Raw genomic sequence first — 21,011 nt, forward strand, 5'->3', positions numbered from 1 at the left:
ATTTTTCATTTATTAAATATGACTATTTGAATAATCCATTTCAATCATAAACACCACCACCAACCATATACACGAACAATCAATATATTTTTAATAAAATACATACACTCTCATTCTTTGTGTATTAAATATGACTATTTCAGTCATACATGTCAAGCGAGAATACATTTATATATGTTAGAAATACAATGTAATTTTAAATTTTAACCCCACTTACATTTATGTAGTATGTCTATTATCTATCAAATAACTTTTTTTTTAAAAAAAATAATCACATAATTTTTGTAATGTACTATTATTTTACGGACAAATTATAAACTATATTATATACCAATTTAAAATTAAATAAAGAACATCAACCCTGCTGATTATTTAATTGGTCTCTCATATGTTTTCTTGGTTGTGTTTTGGTGCCCTAAGAAATAAGATGTAGTACAGTAGTAGTACTATCTTCATGTGAGGCTGAGTATATAGCAGCCTCATTGGCTTCATGTCAAGCTCAACAGCTACGAAGTGGAGAAATTTTGTTCCAAGTCTCAAGACAAGTTTAATTTCAAGGAAGAAAGCACTCAAAATGATCAAGAAAAAGGCAAAAATGTGTTGGAGTAAGGTGTCATGCGCCTTGGGCATCGGTCTTTACGCCCCAAGTGTGCAAAATAGTGCACAAAATGCACTGAAACAAGCACCACGTGCGAGGCACATTCCTCCACGAGCGGCGCGCGCGCGCACTCGGGATTTGTTATTTTTAGATATGGATTTGGGGAAAAGCCCAGTTTTTTAGCTCAAACCCACTGGTAATTCAGCCTATAAATACAACCTCTCTCATTTACAACTATTCATTATGAATGAAGCAGTTCAAGAGAAAGGCAAACACTAGAAGCTTCAAGGATTGAGTCTCTCCTTAACCTTAGTCTCTAGGGTATGATTTATTCTTTTATAATTTTGCTTTTAATTACCATGAGTAATGTTCTGGACCGGCCAAAAGGACATTTGGTCCATTTACTTAGGCCCAATACAATCCAAAGCCCAAACACCACGTTTGGCAACATCACTTGCAATACACCCCTTCCCCACGAGGGGGGTGCACAGAGCGAGCGAGACTGGTTCAAACGAACCACAACTTTTCTCTGCACGTTCCCGCAATAAATTCTCTGGCGGTTACACTTCCCACGATTTCGTAACCGTCAGAGCCATGTGTGTCATTACAATGGCTCTGCAGCCCTCCACCTCTATATATAGGGGACTCACTGCAGTCCCCAAGGTAGAATCTAACTCTTCCTCTAAACCCTCACTCTCTGATCTCTACTGACTTGAGCGTCGGAGTGCCTGCAGGTACACACCCCCCATTCGCTCCAAGAAGCATTCTGACGTATTCCACCACCGTTCAAACCACCGCATTCAAAGCACCGGCAGTCACCTTCTGATCAGGTACGATCAAGTAACTAAACCCTAATTGGGTAAGTTTTAAGATGAACCTCTATTTATTTGTTGGATCTTTTTAATTCAAGTCTTTTACTCAATTATTATATGAGATCTATTTAATTTTTTAATGCAAATCTCTTAATGCTTGTGCGATTCCTATGGAATGTGACATGCCTAGGGAATACATCCGGTCTTAGAAACAAAAGGCTTCAGAAGATACTTTTGGTCATACTTTTCTGAATGTCACATATTGAATTTTATTCTTTCTCTTTGATAAAGTAGACGAGATAGGACTGTGTGTAGGGCTGGAAATGAGTCGAGTCGAGTCGAACCCATCTGAGCTCGATTCGACTCGATAAGAATTGGCTCAGCTCGAAACTCGACTCGAGTTCGATACAAACCTTTTATTTAACTCGAGTTCGGCTCGTTTAAAGTTCACAAACAACTCGGTTCGACTCGTTAGGTTCAACTCGTTGCTCGAGTAACATAACTCAAAAGTTTTTTTCTTTTATTTTGTCAAAAATGTGTATCTTGACCTTTTAATTTTTTTTTAAATAATAGACAAAAATTGAACTAAACTTCAGACTATGTTTGTCTAAAGACTACAAAAAAAAGTAGTAGTACCTTATAATGAAAACTACTGTAGCGCAATCCATATAGAACCACGGATGCTCCTCTCTTTTATAACTACTACTCCTCCCTATTGTTTTTAAACTCCCCGATGTGGGACAAATTTTAGTGCATGTATGTTTAGTTTAAATCCTGCACCAGTATGTTATTAGATTCTTCTTTTTTCTTTCGATCATATTTTTTTGGTGATATTCTTTCTATCTTTTATTATAATTGTTAATTAAATTATAAATAATTCCTCCTCCTCTCTTTGATAAAAAAGAAAAGAAATATTCCTCTAAAAACAAGTGCATAAATATCAGAAGAAGCTTGAAATAGTTCATGCTTGTAATTTATTAATTTTTACTAAACTGATATATAATCGAGTCATCTCATGAACCAATCGAGTCGAACTATATATAGCTCAAGTTCAGCTCAATTATTCAACGAACTTAATTTTCAGCTCAAGTTCAGCTCATTTGGTTCATGAACCAAGTTCAACTAGTTAATTATCGAACCGAGTTCCGAACTATTGTCGAGTAGGTTCGGTTCATTGTCAGCCCTAACTGTGTGTATATAAGACTACTAAGATAAGAGAGAGTATGTGATAAAATTCTAAGATTGGAAGAAATATTTTCTTTATGAAATAAAATTTTTGTCCATGAAATTGAAAAACATCAATCAATTTAGGGCCCGTTTGTTATAGCTTTTTTTAAAATAGATTTTTGTAGTGTAATATGTTTTTGTTATAATTTTTTTAACAAAGAAATTTTCAAGGAAAACTTCAAATGAAAATTTTGTTTGAATAGCTTATCTTCAAATGTCATTCTAAGTATTTCATCGTTTTGTTATAAAAATTTTTGAATACTAAAATTTTGAAAAAAATCTCTAAAAAGAAGTTATTTCAAATAGCTTTTCATAAAAATCATTTTTGAAAGATGTCATTTTGAAAAAATATGTGATTTTTACTATGTAAAATTTCGAACAATGAATATTTAAGTTAGTGAATGTCAAAATCTATTTTGTAACTTATATCAAATGAGTTTGAAATAACTTCAACTATTTTAAAGTAAATTTTCAAAAAATCCATCCTTTTTAAAAATACAAAGAAAAATCTATTTTTTTTAAATCTAAAACATACAGGCCGTTAGTATCCCCAACCCATCATCTTTAAAAATAAAAAATAAAAATATCCCCAACCCCACCCATATTTTACACTTCAAATATTATATTTTTGGTACAAAACACCCCAATTCTGTCTTTAATTGATTTTAAAGAATGTTTACCAAAGAAATATTTTGGTAAAAAAAATCATATTAATAGTACTATTTGGAAAATTTGAGTTCCACTTAGAGCTGTCAAAATGGGCCGGGCCGTACGGGCCGGCCCGAAAGCCCGAATAAAATGTAGGGCCTGGGCCGAATAATTGCAGCCCGAATTTTTTCAGGGCTTTTTAGCCCGGCCCAAAAAAGCCCGTAGCCCGTTAGGGCCGGCCCGTTCGGGCTCCGGGCGGCCCGCCAGCCCGCCAAAAAATACATTTTTTTTTTGTCTTTGTGTGGCTTGGTTAGGTACTACTAGTATATGTTTGAATATTTCTGCTTTGATGCTTTGTTTCTTATCTATAATGCACTAAGTTTGAGTGTCAATCTGTGGTCTTTTTTTATCTCTGTTTAGGTGTTCATTTATCTCGTATTTAATCTGAATGAGCTAAGTTTGAGTATCATTCTGATATAATTTATCTAACATGATATTGTATTTCTACTTCCCCACTTAGTTGTTGATAATGCATTTCTACTTATTTGTTATTTCGTTTTTTCTTTTATAGATACATATTCCTATTGTAGTATCAGGTTAGGAACAGAACACTTATACAACTTTAGGATATTCTCTATCATTGAATTTTTTTAATGAATTTAACTACTGCATTGTCAAATGCATTTACATTATAAATTCAGTTTGATATAATCTTCATGACTTTCCTCCCACAACTGAAGATGAAGAGTTTATGCATTAGTTCATCTAACTCATAGATTCATACATAAAATTTACATTTTCTGTTAGATTTGTCTTTTTGGTAGCAAGATATAGCTTCGTGGTGATAAAAAAATATGGTATTTAATTCTTAGATGGATTAAAATGGTATACCTCTAATGTTCTTAAAAAATGAAAAAATAAAAATAAAAACTAGATACTTGCGGGCCGGGCAGGCCCGTTAGCCCGGGAGCCCGTATAGGGCCGGGCTCGGGCTCGATTATTCCAGCCCATATTTAAACCGGGCTTTTTAGCCCGGCCCTAAAAAGCCCGTTGCCCGATCGGGCCGGGCCTAAACGGGCCGGGCCGCCCGTTTTGACAGCTCTAGTTCCACTATCGTCCCAATTTCACACCAAAGGTGTTGATTTACTCAAAACAAACAAATAGGGATTTACACAAACCACAGAAGACCACGTGACATGATTTTGACCATCCACGTCACCTTTTTGACTAAACCAAATTTGATTGCATTTACACATCATAACTTATAATTAATTGACTGCATTTCTGGACACCTTAAAATTTTACAACCACACTCTGAATTTGTGTTGTACTAAGAGGGACAAGCATCACAATTTACACAGTTTCGCATTTTACTGGCGTCCAATCTAGTCAAGTCCTCAAAAAGATTGTTTCACATTGACTCAAATTTATGTACCCAACTAAGCAAAAATAATTGATGAATATATATGTACTACTATTTACACTAATTTTGTTTACCAATGATAATGTTACTTACACGCATGTGATTACAAAGTTTATATTTTTGACCAGTCAAATAATCTTCAAAACTAAAGTTTGTTTCCAAATCATTAGATTCCTTCTCGATGTGCATTTCATATCTTTTCCAATTTACTTTTGTTAACATTGATTTACAAGTGTGATACACTATTTATATTTTGAGGGTTTTGCTAACAAGAGGATCGAAACACTCTTTAAGGATTTTAAATTAAGAAATTATTTTTTAAAATAATTAAATATTTTGATTTTCAATGTATTAAATATAGATACTTTTTTAAAAAAATTTATCATTTAATGTTTTTGAAAAGTATTCTGAAGACATTTGTTAGCACTTCTTATATTTTTTTTTTTTGATAGAACACTTCTTATATTTTAGTTGCCACCGTGTATTTGAAGTACTCTAACGGTGAATTCAATTTAGTGTTTTTTTTTACACAACAACAACTAAGAGTATTTTTTTGTCAAAAAAAAAAAACTAAGAGTATTTAGGATAGTGATATGTGATATTTGAACGACTCTAATTTCTAACACTCACTCAACACCTTTTTTTTATGTATTTCTTTTCCTATCACATCATTTATATATAATATTTATCATATCATTCTCTCTACTATTTATTTCTCTCAAGTTGTAAAACCAGGGTTTCATATCCAAATATTATTTTCCAAGAGTACATTATACTACAAAAAGAAAAAACACAAATCAAATCCTTCACATGATATCTTCAGCAACCGTCCTGTTGGAAATATTAAATATTCAGACAAAACTGCCAGATTTAATTAAAAAAAATTAAATCTGATTTATATTGTTTACTATTCTAACTACTGCTACGTAGTTGCAATGCCATGTGCATGTGAATTCAAGCCTATATAATACATGAGTTAATGAGTACAACATTATGGGTGTTATTTGAATCTCAGTCTTGGCAAGACCGACTTAATTATAGGTTCTTTGGTGGGAATAAAATTAAGGTAGTTATTTGAGTGTGGGAGAAGAAAACTTAAGATAAAAAAAAAATAAAAAAAATTTACTATATGAACTTAATGTAGGTTAGGTATAGATCATGTCAACCAACTAACCTGTTATCACACCCATTCACCGTTGTTTATAAGTAGGTTCTCAGTTCTCACACTGTATGTTGACATTATACTGACTAGTGTGTTTTGGATCGTAAGATAACTTGAAGTATGAGAATTAAAATTAAAATTCGAATATCAAAACCGTAGTTTATACAATGTCTTTGTCAAAAAATTTGTGTATGAAAAACATTTTTGTAAAAGTTAAACTCATCCCCCACAAAATGAGTTACATTACATCTCTACCAAATTTACAGCCATTAAGTTGTTTGAAACTAGGGGAACATTTTCTTCTAATTAGTCCTACTGAAAATAGAAATGTATACTCATATAAAGCCCCCCTTTCTTTGTTTCCTCCTTTTTTTGAATACAATTAGGAGTTGCTCTTTGCATCTCCATTTATAAAAAAAAAAAAAAGTATACTCATAAAAAAAATGCTAGCAAGCAAAAGACTCTATAACCTACATTTCTCAACAATTTTTCTTAATATTTAAATTGGGTTTAACCTAACTTTATAAAAACGACTTGTAACGTGAGAATTGCCCCATATAAAAAATTTAGTAGAAGTTTTATCTCATCCAATCAAAGACTCTTAACACAACCTCTTACGTCTAGAACTGGACATCTACAACACGGTCTGAGTAGACTAATAACAGTGACCTGATTACAGCTTATCCAACATATTTTATATAGGCTTTAATATCATCTTTTTTTTTTTGAAGAAGCTAAACTCGCCCACCTATTTTTTGAAGAAGCTAATAGGCTTTAATATCATCTTTTTTTTTTTGAAGAAGCTAAACTTGCCCACCTATTTTTTGAAGAAGCTAAACTTGCCCACCTAAATTGGCACTAAGGAGAATCGAACCTGAGACCTCGAGGAGGAGCACACTCCCAGATCCCAAGCCAACACCACTAGGCCAACCCAAGTGGGTTGCTTTAATATCATCTTAAAATTTGGGTTTGATTTAAATTAACCTAATAAAATCGGATTTTTTTTTGACAAGTTATAAAATCGGATTGTAATGCGATGATTGTCCCCTCCTCATAAATCTATGATCATACCTTATTTCATCCTATAACTTTTTTTAGAAGAACTCGTATATAATTAAGTGGTATCTATTTAAATTTCACCTAATAAAAAAAGTGTTAATAAATGTATATTAAATAGTACGTTGCTAATAATATTTTATTTGTCCACTCAAAAAAGATAATATCCTGTTTGTGTTTATATCTAGTCTAGATCAATAAAAGGGAGATAATGATGCTTTAGCACCGAATCCATAAACAAGATGCAAGGGTAAAGTACTAGGAGTACTATATCTAGTTATTGAGTTAATCATAAGATTTCGTCAAAAAGAAGAGTTAATCATAAGATTGACCATATCATAGCCACTTGACTATTAATCATCCTTCCCCTTTCTCACAAATGTCGTTTTCAAAGTTTGAAAGAGAATGATTAACAAAGGAGAATATAATATTTTGTTTTCTTATTGCATAATTATTTTTCTTAATATCATTAATTAAAGAGCGACAAAATTCAAAATCCTTTTCATATGAGACAAATGACAAATAACAATCATGTTCATACGAATAAGATGTGAATCTGAACACTAGTCTCATAATATACTGATCAAGACTTCTAAATTTAAAGCTTAGACACATTTTTTGACTATACCAATGATGCAGCAGAATACTGTCATGTGTCATCCACGTGCACATTGTAGCATCTTAACTACAAATTCGGCATAAGAGTTGTGGAATCAATTACGTATCAACCATTCAACTTAGGATTCTCGCAATTGTTTCTTTCAACACACCAAAACAAACGTAGAAATTATGAAAGAAACAAAAGGCATGGTTTGAATATGTTAATTAAAATATTATTTTAGTGTCTGCAAGTTCTAACTTAACCGACAAAAAATAAAATTTGTCAGACTGAATATGTCGTAATTGGAGTTTGAACTCCGAATTCTCAATTTTCGTGTGTTAGTTTTTAATAGTTATTGTTATTTAGTCTATTTTTAAAATAAATATTATTTTGGTAATTTATCTTTTAGAAATATATTTAATGAAGTGGTGGAGTAACAGGCACAAGCACAACCCTCCACATGAGAACCAGCTAAAGTTTGTCTATACAGGAAACGATTTTAATAAGTGACTGCCCATTTTAGAACCGTACAAGATTTGTGTCTTCAAAAAGAATCCCACCACAGTTAAAATGAGGAAGAAGCTAAAAAAGTAGAAAGTGTTTCTTGCCAAGAAATAAATAGGTTAGGAAAAATTCATATATCACTTAATGCAAAATAAAATCACGAACTTTTACGTTAAAATTTATGTGTAGTCTATTAAGAGAGAAATTTCGGATTCAAATCTAGATCACGCTTAGTGGGAGGATAAGGTTCAATCATATATCTATATTGGATTTAAGCTATTTAGATTGACTTATTTGAATTTATCTGTTGGTATAAACACACTTGTGATATCGTTTGAGAGACCTTACGAAAATAGTGTATGACATGTTTATAAGCTATTTTGAGCTTATTTCCATGATAACTTACAAAGATAACTTATACGAAAACAGTCTTATTTTATTTTATCTTTTGTTATCGAAATAACGATCATAATAAATGCTTTTACATATAAACGTTTATGCTATAAGGAGAAAATTAAATTATTTACCTAAAGGTCTTGTAAAATGTTCTCTTACTACTACCTATCTTTTTCTTTTTTTTGAATAACTGTAGTGTGTGTAATATATGTATGAGTGTGGACATAAGTTGGTCCAGTTGATAAGAATTCAGCTCAAATCTTACGGATTTGAATCTGCATCTTGTCGTCAATGTGAGAACTTCATTGATGGATAATATATAAATATCTCGTCAACGCTCTTTGAACTTTGAGACCCTCCCTCGCCTAATAAACCATTGAGACCAACTCTCAAACTTTTCACTACCAAAACTAATGTATGAATGAGAAGTGAGGACCAATAAGTGGTCATGTATATGACTATATAAACACAATGCTGACCAGAATATCTAGCAAACATTGATGATCTCTTTGAATACTCACACACTCCCACTAACTTTCTTCTCTCTTATTATCACAGTACCCCTTTTTTCCCTACACACAAATAAAGAATCAGTTGCATAGTGTGGAAGCTAGCTAGTTTTGGATATTACTATACAATTTCTTATGGATGAGAAGAGAAAGACAAGTTCCAAGTCATTGTTCTCAAGGAGTTCCTCAACAAGAAGCTCTACATCAAACTCTTCACTCCTAAGGAGTTCTTCCTCTTCCTCTAAATGCAATCTTCAAAGAAGCTTTTCACAGAAAAACCCTTCTTCAATAGGTCGCAAATGCACCAATTTAGCTAAGGAACAGAAAGCAAGATTTTACATAATGAGAAGGTGTGTTGCCATGTTAGTTTGTTGGCATAAACATGGAGATAATTAGCTAGCATAGGCAGAGAAGAACATGTCTATTGCAATATTGCATGGATTCATTGTTTGGATTTCACATGTATTGTTGCATCTTGGACATTTTTTATTTTATTTTTAGTTATGATCTAAGATCATTTATTTTTCATAACTTTAATATCATAGATTTGATTGTAATTAGGAGTTAACTAAAGTGAGTTATTAGATTTATACATTGGTGAAAAATTATATATACATCAAAGTAAACTTATGTTTGATTATATATGTTGCATATACATATTGTTTGAGACAACCACTTAATAATTTTGTTTTCATGTGGTAAGTCATGTCTAGAGACTCTATAGTTCTGTTTTGCTCTCTGTGTGTTGTGAAGGAAAAGGGTCTACTTTTTGATAGAGCTTCAATGGCTTAAACTTACCATTTTTAGTAGTTTTAGATCTACATTGGAAAATGCTACAAGCCTACAACCTTCATGTGGTAAGTCCTGTTGTCTAGTTCTGTTTTGCTCTGTGAGACTGTTTACTGCATATGTCATACAGTACAACTCACCTTTTTCTTTTTATTTCACTTTAGGCTTAAATACATTTTTTATCTCTATAAAATTTTCAAATTTCATTTTTAATCCCTCTTCAACTTTTGTCTTTCAAATATTTTTTCGTCATCACTTTTGGTCTCTGCCTTGAAGTGAACTTACATGTATCATTTAAAATTATGAATTTCTTTTTACAGTCGTGTCTAGTACATTATAAAATTCTTTCTGGTAAAATTTTAGAATTTTCTAGCAAATGATGAATTAAATATAAATCTTTAAGTTTTTGACGTTTAAAAATTCATATTTAATTCATATTTTGTTAAAAAAATTAAATTTATTTAGGAGAGGTTCTCATAATATTCTAAATATTTTTTTTAAAACTCATTCAAAAATATGAAAGGTACACATAACTTGACTTAAAAACAAAGACCAAAAATAGTAATAGAAAATATATGAAGAATAAATAAATTGAATGAAAAAAATTATAAAGACTTTTTTTTTGACAAAAAAATTATAAAGACTAAAAGCAAAATTTAATTTTTTTTTTTAACTCTTCAATCAAACTAAATGATATTTTGGGATGGGAAGTTTTGCAGTTTGAAGTGAGATCTTGTTATAGCATGAGCTTAGGTGTCATCCATATGTGGAGGTTGATGGCACATCAACATTTTGGTTAATGTTTCATCTATAATGGACTTGGAGTATTTATTTTATTTCACACCTAATTTTTTATCCATCGCATTTTCTCTTTTCTGTATTGGGATGGAGTACTAGCAATACATTTTCTAAAACATGTATTTTAATAATTCTCTGTTATTAGTTAAAAATTATAAGGTTTTACAAATTTAAACCGGGCTCACATAATTTAGTAGAATATATAAAAATTTCAATTAATAGAAGAAAATGTGTTGAGATGTATTGCAGAGTGCACTGCTTGTTGTACCAAAAAAAAAAAAGTGAGTGCACTACTTGTATTAATCCTATCTCTTATTCTAATTTCGTTTTGAAAGTAAATTACACGTAGTTATGGGATGCTTAAGCTACTAAATCATCATTGATTATATTCAAAACCCCTTTTGAATTCATTCTCTCTTGTAATAATGATAGATCATAACAAGCATGTAACAACAACAAAATAACATAATATGACATAGCAAAATTAACCGAGAGTACACATAGCAAGCAAATTTACCAATTGAATCGTGGTGCCATTTAGCTTGGACCAATTGAAGAATTGGTCTATAATGGACCATTTTTTTTAATGTTTAGATTAGACTATCCACCAAATCTTATCATACTCAATCTGCACCAACTCTAAGCCATCACCAACTCTATCTTCTTCTTTGCTTTTTCTCTCTCTCTCTCTCACACACACCAGTAGGCAGTAACCATATCCAACCTTGCAATCTCTATACTTCCTCAATTCAACCCACACCACTCCTCCAATTCCTCATCCTTTTTATTCTTAGTACTTTTTCATTTGCTTCTTATTCCAAATTAGTGAAACTTCCATTTTTATATCAATACTATTCAACAACTTCCTCCAGTTCCATTGAAATGGTGAAGGTTTCAGATATATAACTAAAGTACAATATTATTATATCAATTTATTGAAAATGATCTCAAGCTTTTTAATTAGATACAAGAACTTCTTTTTTATGGATTATTATTCTTATTCTTAAAGGATGGTAATGAAACTCCTCTACATTATTTATTTGCTTGCAATGGTTCATAGGGAGAAAAAAAGTTACCAATGATTTGGAAGGCACTACATTACAACCTATAGAGTTTCTTCCCCCTCTAGAGCCGAAGTTATTCATGAGTTTTGTTTTATGTTTCCGATGAATATGAGCTTAAGTATGGTTGAGTTTTTCCCAATTTGAGAGTGTGCAAAGAAAGATAAAGTTGATGTGAGCTAGATATAATATAGATAGACCATGATAGCTTTAAGTGGAATGCTTTACCTAGCGTTGAAAAAAATGGGTCCAGTATGGATCAATTTTATCATGGGTCCAATTTGTACTTTACCTTGAATCGTATTCACAAACACAACAAGAATATCGATTGAAGTATATTCACAAATTGATAAACTAATATGACATATCATTCAATCACATTTAGGCACGCAACCACATAGAAAATAAGGCGATCATGGTTCTAACACCACTGTTAGGTTTTTCTAGAGATAAAAGTTTTAAAACTCTTTTAAAATTCGTTCTCTAGAGCGGAATAAACCCTTTGCCATGGCTCTCGCAAGCACAAAATTTCAATAAAATGATTCATGTGTTTACCTCTTGAAGCGTCGAAGAGATGCAAGGATGATCATGAGCATCATCGAACGACAACGTCTTTATTCAATCCACACAATCAGAGTTCTTTCATCAAAAGTGCTAGTTGTGATTGAACCAGAAGCTTTTGAGAGAAAACTGTTTAGATCCTACGTGGCGGGTAGGGTTTGTAAAGTGAATTGTGCGAACTAACCAGTTCTTCAACACAAGAGTTATATTTATAAAATCACGTGTGTGCACGGTATCTTGCCGTCTACCACAATTCCACTTAAAACACATTGCATCTTACGATGTATCATTTTTCACTTAAATGCATCGTATTTTATGGTGTACCGCGTTTCTATAATTTATGCCATTGCATCGTATGATCGCATCATCGAATAATAAATAAGTTCTACTTATTTAATTTTAATCTCTCATTAATATGTTCTTATGTGTGTGACCATGTAGGTTCTCATAACGTTGACAATAATATTAAATCACACGTTTAATATTTATAAATGGTGAGTGTAATCTAGAGGTATCGAATGGCCTAGCCCTGGCCCAACCTAGTCTGGCCCGGCTACATAATTGGACCAGTTTGACCTAGCCCATTAATAATCGAGCCACATATTCTAGAATCGGGTCTGATCCACATGGACCATGGGCCAGTATGGCCCAACTCATTAATTTTTTTATTTATTTACTATTTTTTGTCTTTTTTATATATTAGTTTCTAAGAATTATCTATTTGCTAAAAGATGATTGGATTGATATAAAAGTGTAAATAATTTTTACATTAACACATTTAAATAATTTATAAACTATACACTGTTTAGATAAATGTATAAATTTTTATTAAGTTTACATATTTAAATATCTTTTTATTATTAATTTAAAAAAATAGTATTTTTTAACAAAAATCAAATGAAATTGTTGATAGTGGGTCGGTTCGAAACCCGATGGACTAGCCCGGTCCATCCCAATTTTTCTATGAGTATTACTTTTCCCACCCTATGCCTTTCCTCGCGCGCCCTATTTTTTCCAATTTTACCCCTGGTCCGGATTTCGTATTCCGGATTGAATTGTTAGAATTTTGCAGATGTTTCCGGATTTTAAAATCCGGAATAATGTTTTACCATAACTTTTGCAATTTTAAGCTTTACAATTCGTAAAATAAAATGCGAATAAAATAAAAAAACAGAAATAAAAAGACACAAACATAAAAACAACTCATTTTATTAATATATGAACAATACATTACAATAATTTTCAAGCTTTTTAAGCTTATTACATAAGATCCTAAATCTATTTCTAATCTCCTAAGAGCCTAATTCTAATCTCCTAAGAGCCTAACCACTGGTATGTGATAGGACATACCAGTAGTTTGGCTATTGGAGGAAAACCGGAGGAGGAGGGAAGAGGAGGGCGGGAAGAAGAAAACAATGCCCCTGAGGGAGGTGGGGGGTGCTCAAACTTACGCCCAGACAGGCGAAGCTAAAAACCACACTGACCCACATGACCCTCAGATGAACCGCACTTAGTTGCAGCGCGGTTCCATCCTCATTGACCGTTCATACAAACCCTGCAAGTGTTCAACGAGGCCCTTATCTATGAAAGGCCAACGATGGAAAACCATGGTTGTAGAATGAAGAAGAGGAGGAGAGGGTGGGAGAGGATGGTGTGAGAAATGGCGGGGTTTGGAAGGCTATTTATAGGGAGGGGTGGGTCAAAAATGGTTGGGAGGCCATAAATGCAGTCAAAAAACGTGGTAAAACGCATTTTTTTGTCATGACCACCGACAAAAACGTGTGGTGCAGACCACTGGCCATTACTGATGCATTCCGGAATATAAAATCCGGAATGCACATCTGTTTTCCGAAATATATTTTCCGGATTAATGCGATAATGGTGAACGAGGGAAAAGTTGGCACTTCTTGTAGGGCTAAGGACATTCCGGAAAGCTTCAGCATTGAATTTTTTTGAAAGAGAGCTTGGATTCTTTTGACAGAGAGCCATTAATGTGGGTTTGGACGGTTACAACCACTAACACGTTTTCATTGACTGTATTAATGACCTAGGACTTGTTTTAGGCTATAAATAGGCTTCCATCTTCAACAAATACATTCATTCTTCACTTCACCTATTTTCTTCCATTTTCTTCAAATGTTTCTAGTTTTTTAGGGGTGTCGGTGGTGTCATGGTCATTGTTGACCATTCATATGAACCTTGCAATTGCATTGCAGCTTGTGTGGGGTTCATATAACGGTCAACAGAGACCCTTAACATCAAAGAAAGACACAAAAAGGCACACAACATCTGGTTCGGATTGCATATTGGAAATCACTAACAATCTTGTCCGGATTATATAATCCGGACCAGAGGTATTTTTAGAAATTTTGCAGGGCGCGCGAGAAGGCAGCAGTGTGGGAAAAGTAATACTCTTTTTCTATGGTTCAAAAGGCCCAAGTGTATTTGGGCTAGCTATTTTGAGGTATGTTCAGCCCAAAATGTGGCGAATGGGTCGACTTATTAGCCCGACCCATTTTTCTGCAGCTCTAGCGGTATCTAGCAACACATCACTACTACCCAAACGATGAAAATGGCATGTGATTTAACAAAAAAAAATCATGATAATAAATATGTATATAAAAATTATTTTACCCTTATGTTTATATTGAACACATGACATAGACCGTGTGACACCATTTGTCTAGTTCAATATTAGGCTCATAGACATTTCTCTCATGTTATGTAGGAGGGACAAATTTCATCTAGGTCACCAGGGACGGGCCTAAACAAGGCATGTGGCAAGTGCCACACCAGTTCAGGTCCGATTTATTTTTTTATAATTTTGTTTTGTTCGATTCACTTTATATTTTTACTCGTATATTAATACAGACATCTAATTTTTATTATGTTTATACGTCTGTCTATATTTTTACTCATATATTAATACGAAGACATATTTTTTTAATTTATATACGTGTCTATATTTTTACTCATATAAGAGAACTTTTTTTTTTTAATTTATACATGTGTTTATATTTTAACTTGTATATTAATACGGAGACCGATTTTTATTTTTGATTTATATGCATGTCTATATTTTTATTCATAGTTAATATGAAAATAATTTTTTGTACAATTTGTACATATGTCTATATTTTTATTCATATATCAATATAGAAATTTTTTTATATAATTTATATGCAATTGCGACTTGCTTCCAAATAAAGAGCGAAACGCTCTCACCTGTCCGTATGCACGGGTATCCTGCTAGAGCATTTGACATCTCTTGTAACTTATATAGAAAGAAATGTTCTTAGCATAATTAGTAATGATATAATTTTAGTTCATTTTCAACAAATGAAAAATATATTATAAAGAAAAAATATTTAATTATTTGACAAAAAAAAAATTGCCCCACTAGTATTGAAAGTCTAGGTCTGCCCCTGTAGGTCACTAATGTCCCTCACAAATATTCGCGGAGTACTCATCATGTGACTTTATAGTCATCATTTTACAAACAACGTTTGAACGGTAACTAAGTACTTAATTCTTACATCTAGAGAATACAATGGTTTTTTTGTCGAATTGTGACATACATACACCACTATAACTATGAGAATATCTAATGATACTTTACATAACTTACTGAGTATTATTCTCATTGTGGGTCAATCCAGTAACAAACATTACTTCCAATATTTATACTTGGGGAATGCTAGGCACAGGCGCTTAGTCACTCGCGGATAAACACTCGCTTGTATTTCTATGCCACGTTTCCCATTATCAAAAGCTAGTTACGTAGTTACAGGCTGATCAAGTTGGGTTTTCTTTTACACTTGTTAAAAATTAAAAATCAGTCCACACGTGAAGCACCAAAGGTTCAAAACCATTCATTACCGACACCACCTCTTCAATCACCCCCACACCCATCATGGCAAACCACTTAAGTCACCGTCAACTTCCTCTTCTGCAAATAATCATGGAGGTTTCTGAAACACCAACCTACATCCTTAATCATGGATGGACTCTGAACCAACAAAATCAACCTTCAGTAGCCTAATTACTACTATCCCCAATCATATAACGTTAATCAAAAATTAGAGGATGGAGAACAATTATAAAAAACATAGGTTTACAATTTGATTAAACCTCTTTAATCCTCAACCTCACACTTCTTTTACCTTCCTAGTCTCCATTTTAAAAATGAAAAAATAAGTAAAATTGGTTAGAACAGAGAAATACATAAAACGTGAAAGTGAGAGATGGGATTTGGGACTTGGGAGATGCATAATCCTTTGGCGTTGCACATGCGGTGTCGTTGCTCGCATCTTCCGACTCAAAATCGATTGTTGCCACACATTCCTACTGAACCATACAGCCACCACCATTCGTATTTTGCGAAGAGCACCACCCATGGCGACCCTGTTCAGAGCCATGAAGAAGTATGGTAACTTTAGAGTTTTGGAAAGGGATTACGACCATGATTTTTCAATTCCAATCTCTGATATGTTTTGGTGATAGAATAGAATTAAAAAAAAATAAAAAAAAACTTTAAGAAGTAACAACTTTGACAGCCGGTAGCCGGTTAAGGAGAAATGACGTGGCTCAGTAGAACAGCGAGTGTCAAAGGGCGTCTGTCAAAGCGCCTGTCAGTAGCACTTCTCATTTATACTTATGTGAAGACTTGATAACTCTTTATCAATGACTCGTGAGATATGATCATCGGTCTACCCACATAATAGTTTGTATGTCTTCCTACTATCTAATTTCATAGTAAAACTTTTGACTACGGATACTTTAAGAATAACATTCCTCTAGTTTAATAGGGTCTCACTATTAAGTCACATTTAATGTTCCATTAAACGGATTATCTGATAATGATGAAAATCATTGATGCAACATTGTACAAACAAATAGTTATATTTGTAAGATACTTGTGTCATACAAGATTTAGCTTATAGAGTGGGATTGATCAGTAAATTCAAGGAGAGGCCTGCAACATCTCACTTAATTGTGATGCAACATTGTACAAAGAAATAGTTGGATGATTGAGATACTTGTGTCATAAAAGGTTTAGCTTATAGTGGGATTGATCAGTAGATTCATGGAGAGGCTTGCAAAATCTCACTTAATTATTGCGAAAAGCATACTTAGGTATGTTAAAGGAACAAAAGACGTAGGAATTTTATATGACCCGAAACAAAACATAAGCAGGATGTGTATGGCTACTCTGATAGTGATGATAAAGGGGATAGATAGAGTACAACATTATATGTGTTCATATATGTAGATGCACCAATTACATGGTGTTCAAAGAAGGAGGCAGTAATGGCTTTATCATCATGTGAAGTTGAGTACATTGCAGCTTCAATGGTTGTCTGTCAAGCTCAATGGTTGAGCTTGACCATGCTGATGCAGGAGTTGAGTTTAAAGGAAGATGAGAAAATAAGGCTACTAATGGACAATAAGTCTGCAATTGATCTGGCTAAACACCTAATTGCTCATGGTAGGAGCAAACATATAGAAACAAGGTTTCACTTTCTAAGACATCAAGTGAATAAGGAGAAGCTTGAACTTTAGTGTTGCAAAACAGAAGAACAAGTTGCAGACTTGTTGACCAAGCTATTGGAGACTAGTACAATTTTGAGGAGCTAAGGAAGAACCATGGGAATAATGATGGCAACTAACTTGAAATAAGGAGGTATGTTAGTATGTGTATTTCAAGTTAGCTAGTTAATACTTAGATGTGTTAGTTGAGTTACTTGTGTGACAAATGAGTAGTTACTAGTTAGTTGAATTTAGTATTCTTAGTTGAGTTACTTGCGTGACAATTAACAAGTTAGTTGAGTTTGTTCTCAATGTAAAATAGCAAGTGATCATGATGTAAAATTGTGTGATCAATATTCAATAAAATCGATTTCTTAATTCTTATCATCTCATTACTTTCTCTCATTCTCTCGCAAATTCTCAAAACCCAAATTCAATAATGCAAAAGCGTTCTATCATTTAGAACATGAAATATAATAGAAGGATTTATGATACATCAAAGTTCCAAATTAACATTGGCTTTCATAAAAAAGTTTACAAACATTGGCAAATATTGAACACAAACAGGTACGTACATGTACACATACATATAGAGAAACAAACAATGAGATATCATAGAAAAACATGCTGAAAATTGAAAATGATATCAATCCCAAATCATGACAACTGCAATTACAGCAACACCAAAAAGCACAGCAAGAAACCTAAACCATGGAGTGTCGAAACGGCTCTTCCTCTGCGGTTTGAAGCCTTTAGAGATTAAATGATTGATAGCAACATAAACAAAAACACCACAAGCAATACCCATTGATATTGCATACATCCAATCCGCTGTTCTCCCTTCTGTTGTTGCGTCGATGGCAATTCCAATTCCTACGCCAATTGGGCTAGAGATAGCAAATGCAAATGAATATCCTGCTGTTGTTATTAATGGTCTTTTTGGTAACATTCTTAGCAACGCGATTCCCATTGCTATTGCAGCAAATATCTTGTGTAATGATATTGTCCACAAATTCCTCCATGCTTCTTCCTTAGTACCTGATCATTAATTTGTATATTAGCATTAGTTTAAACAAATTAAGTTATGAAATGTATCAATTTGCTTCAAAATAACATCATATGCATTTTCATATTGAAAGGGATGGACTATATGGTTTCACTCACCTAAAAATCACATGCCAAACTTGAGATGCAAAGTCACATCTCACAAGTAGGTGAAGAAGAGATTCAAACTTGAGATGCAAAGTCACATCTCATAGCTAGCCAATACAGTAACATAACAGTCACCCTAAAACACATCATATATACAGCTTCCCACTTTGATGCTATTTAAAATATAAAAATTTGCTATTTGTTTCGAAATATCTATCCAAGAAAGAGAAGAATGCATAAAAATATGATATTTAACTAATCAAATTTTAACTATTCGTATATATGGGAGAATGATGATTATTGTTTGCAAGTGTTATACATGCTAGCACTTAATATATTGCGTTTCTTGTTAAAACTTCTCTTCTAACAATAGACTACCAAGAAATGATGTTGGTCTTCATATAGTATCTTGATAGAAAATTTGATCTTCAACATTGGTGACCTAGGTTTGATACTTTAACACTCCCGAAAAAAGAAAAAGACTATCAAGAAAGGATGAAATAAACGATGGAGTGCGAAATAACCTGAAATTCCAACGGCGATGCCTTCAAAAACCGAATGAAAACAAAGTGCAAGAATAAGCAAAATTGTATCTCCAAGATTAGTAGTCTTCATGAATGCAACGTTGCTCTCATCCATCGCCAACTCGGTCGTTCCCTCTTCTTCTTGAGGTGTTCTCCCTCCTTCAAGTTCCTCAACTTTAGCTTCCCTCTGATTATTACTTGTTACATAAACCACCACACAATCACCAAACATGGTTAAAAGATATCCAGAACAAGCCAACATGAAGGCAAAAGGGTAAGTTTTCTTGGTAAGATCTTCAAAAGTTTCATTTGAGTCACTCAAGAAATGCATCATAGATGTTCCAAGAAAAACTCCACCAGCAAATTGTGTCCCTAATAGAAGAAAAACCTCGTTCCAACGGAAATAATAAGGAGACACGCCACCTAAGAAAGTGAAAACAAACAAGATGATCAAACACCATATTTTAACAAGGACCAAACTCCTCGAACGTAAATTTATGTTGTCGGAGTCATGGTCGGAATCATCGTGTCCTCCATGAGCTTTGATTGAATTGAAGAAGGAGACTAAGAGACACAAAATAAGGAATGTTGACTTTAGGGCTTTGGAGGAAGCCATGTATGTAACGTAGAACTATTGTGTATGCTATTTTTTTTTTTATCTAGTTCCATTTTCATGTCTATATGCCAGTAGTATTTGCTATAATTAAACTAATGGAAATATTTTGTACTACTATATGAGTTATTAGTACAATAATAATATTCTACTACATTGTAGTACGTTGTATTACTTGTACTACAAATTTGACTTTTTAAATATTAATAGTCGTTTATTGCCGCGGTTGTACTATACACTTACACCACCACTTGGGTTGGCCTTTTATTTTAACACAGCATCATAGAAAGAAAGAAAAAAAAAATAAGTATTGTTTTTTTTTTTTTTTTTTTGTTAGATAAAACCAAAAGGAGCGAAAAGAACCAAGGTAGATTGTCGAATTTCTAGTAATAAACTTCTTAGCACATATATTCTTTTTTATTGGTTAACATTTTTTATAAGTCACGTCAAAAAGTATTGAAATAAATTAAGAGGTAAAATATGTATATATGTTCAATTATGGAGTAACCTCACCACCAAAAGAAAATGATTGGTAGACTACTCATATTTTCATACCACCCATACACCCCCACATATTTGAGAGGAGAGTGATGGATGAAAGGGAAGAGAGACAAAGTGTTTGTGGGGTCTAGGCCACATGTCACATGTTTATGTGGAGGTTTAAGTGTGTATGCCACCTATGGGTGTGCATGTATCACAAAGAAAATATTGTGGAATAACCTAGATTCGGTTCATGGAATTTGTTTGGTGTGCAGATATGATAGAGACACGATACGATAATGAACTGGAAAAGGATAGAAAAGATAGTGATGTGATAGGCACTTATCATATCATGTTTTTGGTGCACATATGATAAAGAAGATGATAACATTATTTAGAAGACCAATTGATGCAAAATCAACCTTTCACAATCCTATGGTAGCATTTTATCTTCAATGTTACATGTAATTTTTCAATTAACAAATTGAAGTTTTCTCTTCGGTTGTTATAATCGTAAAACACATACATGGATCAATTGAAGAAACAAATAATGAATGAATCAATGAAA

General features: G+C 33.0%; 1 protein-coding gene across 1 annotated transcript; it reads right to left on the reverse strand.

Annotated features, from left to right (window-relative positions):
• Positions 1 to 18,111: 18,111 nt before the first annotated feature.
• Positions 18,112 to 19,992, reverse strand: ZIP2 (ZRT/IRT-like protein 2). The gene is made up of 2 exons (XM_085746930.1): positions 19,351 to 19,992; positions 18,112 to 18,712 (listed from the first exon to the last, which is right to left on the reverse strand). The coding sequence occupies exons 1-2, from the start codon at positions 19,964 to 19,966 to the stop codon at positions 18,321 to 18,323; spliced, it is 1,008 nt and encodes a 335-aa protein (XP_085603056.1). The 5' UTR covers positions 19,967 to 19,992; the 3' UTR covers positions 18,112 to 18,320.
• Between the last annotated feature and the right edge of the window lie 1,019 nt (positions 19,993 to 21,011).

This window comes from Medicago sativa, chromosome 2, assembly GCF_051527215.1.
Source record: "Medicago sativa cultivar Bolivia chromosome 2, Bolivia_mono, whole genome shotgun sequence".
NCBI lineage: Eukaryota > Viridiplantae > Streptophyta > Magnoliopsida > Fabales > Fabaceae > Medicago > Medicago sativa.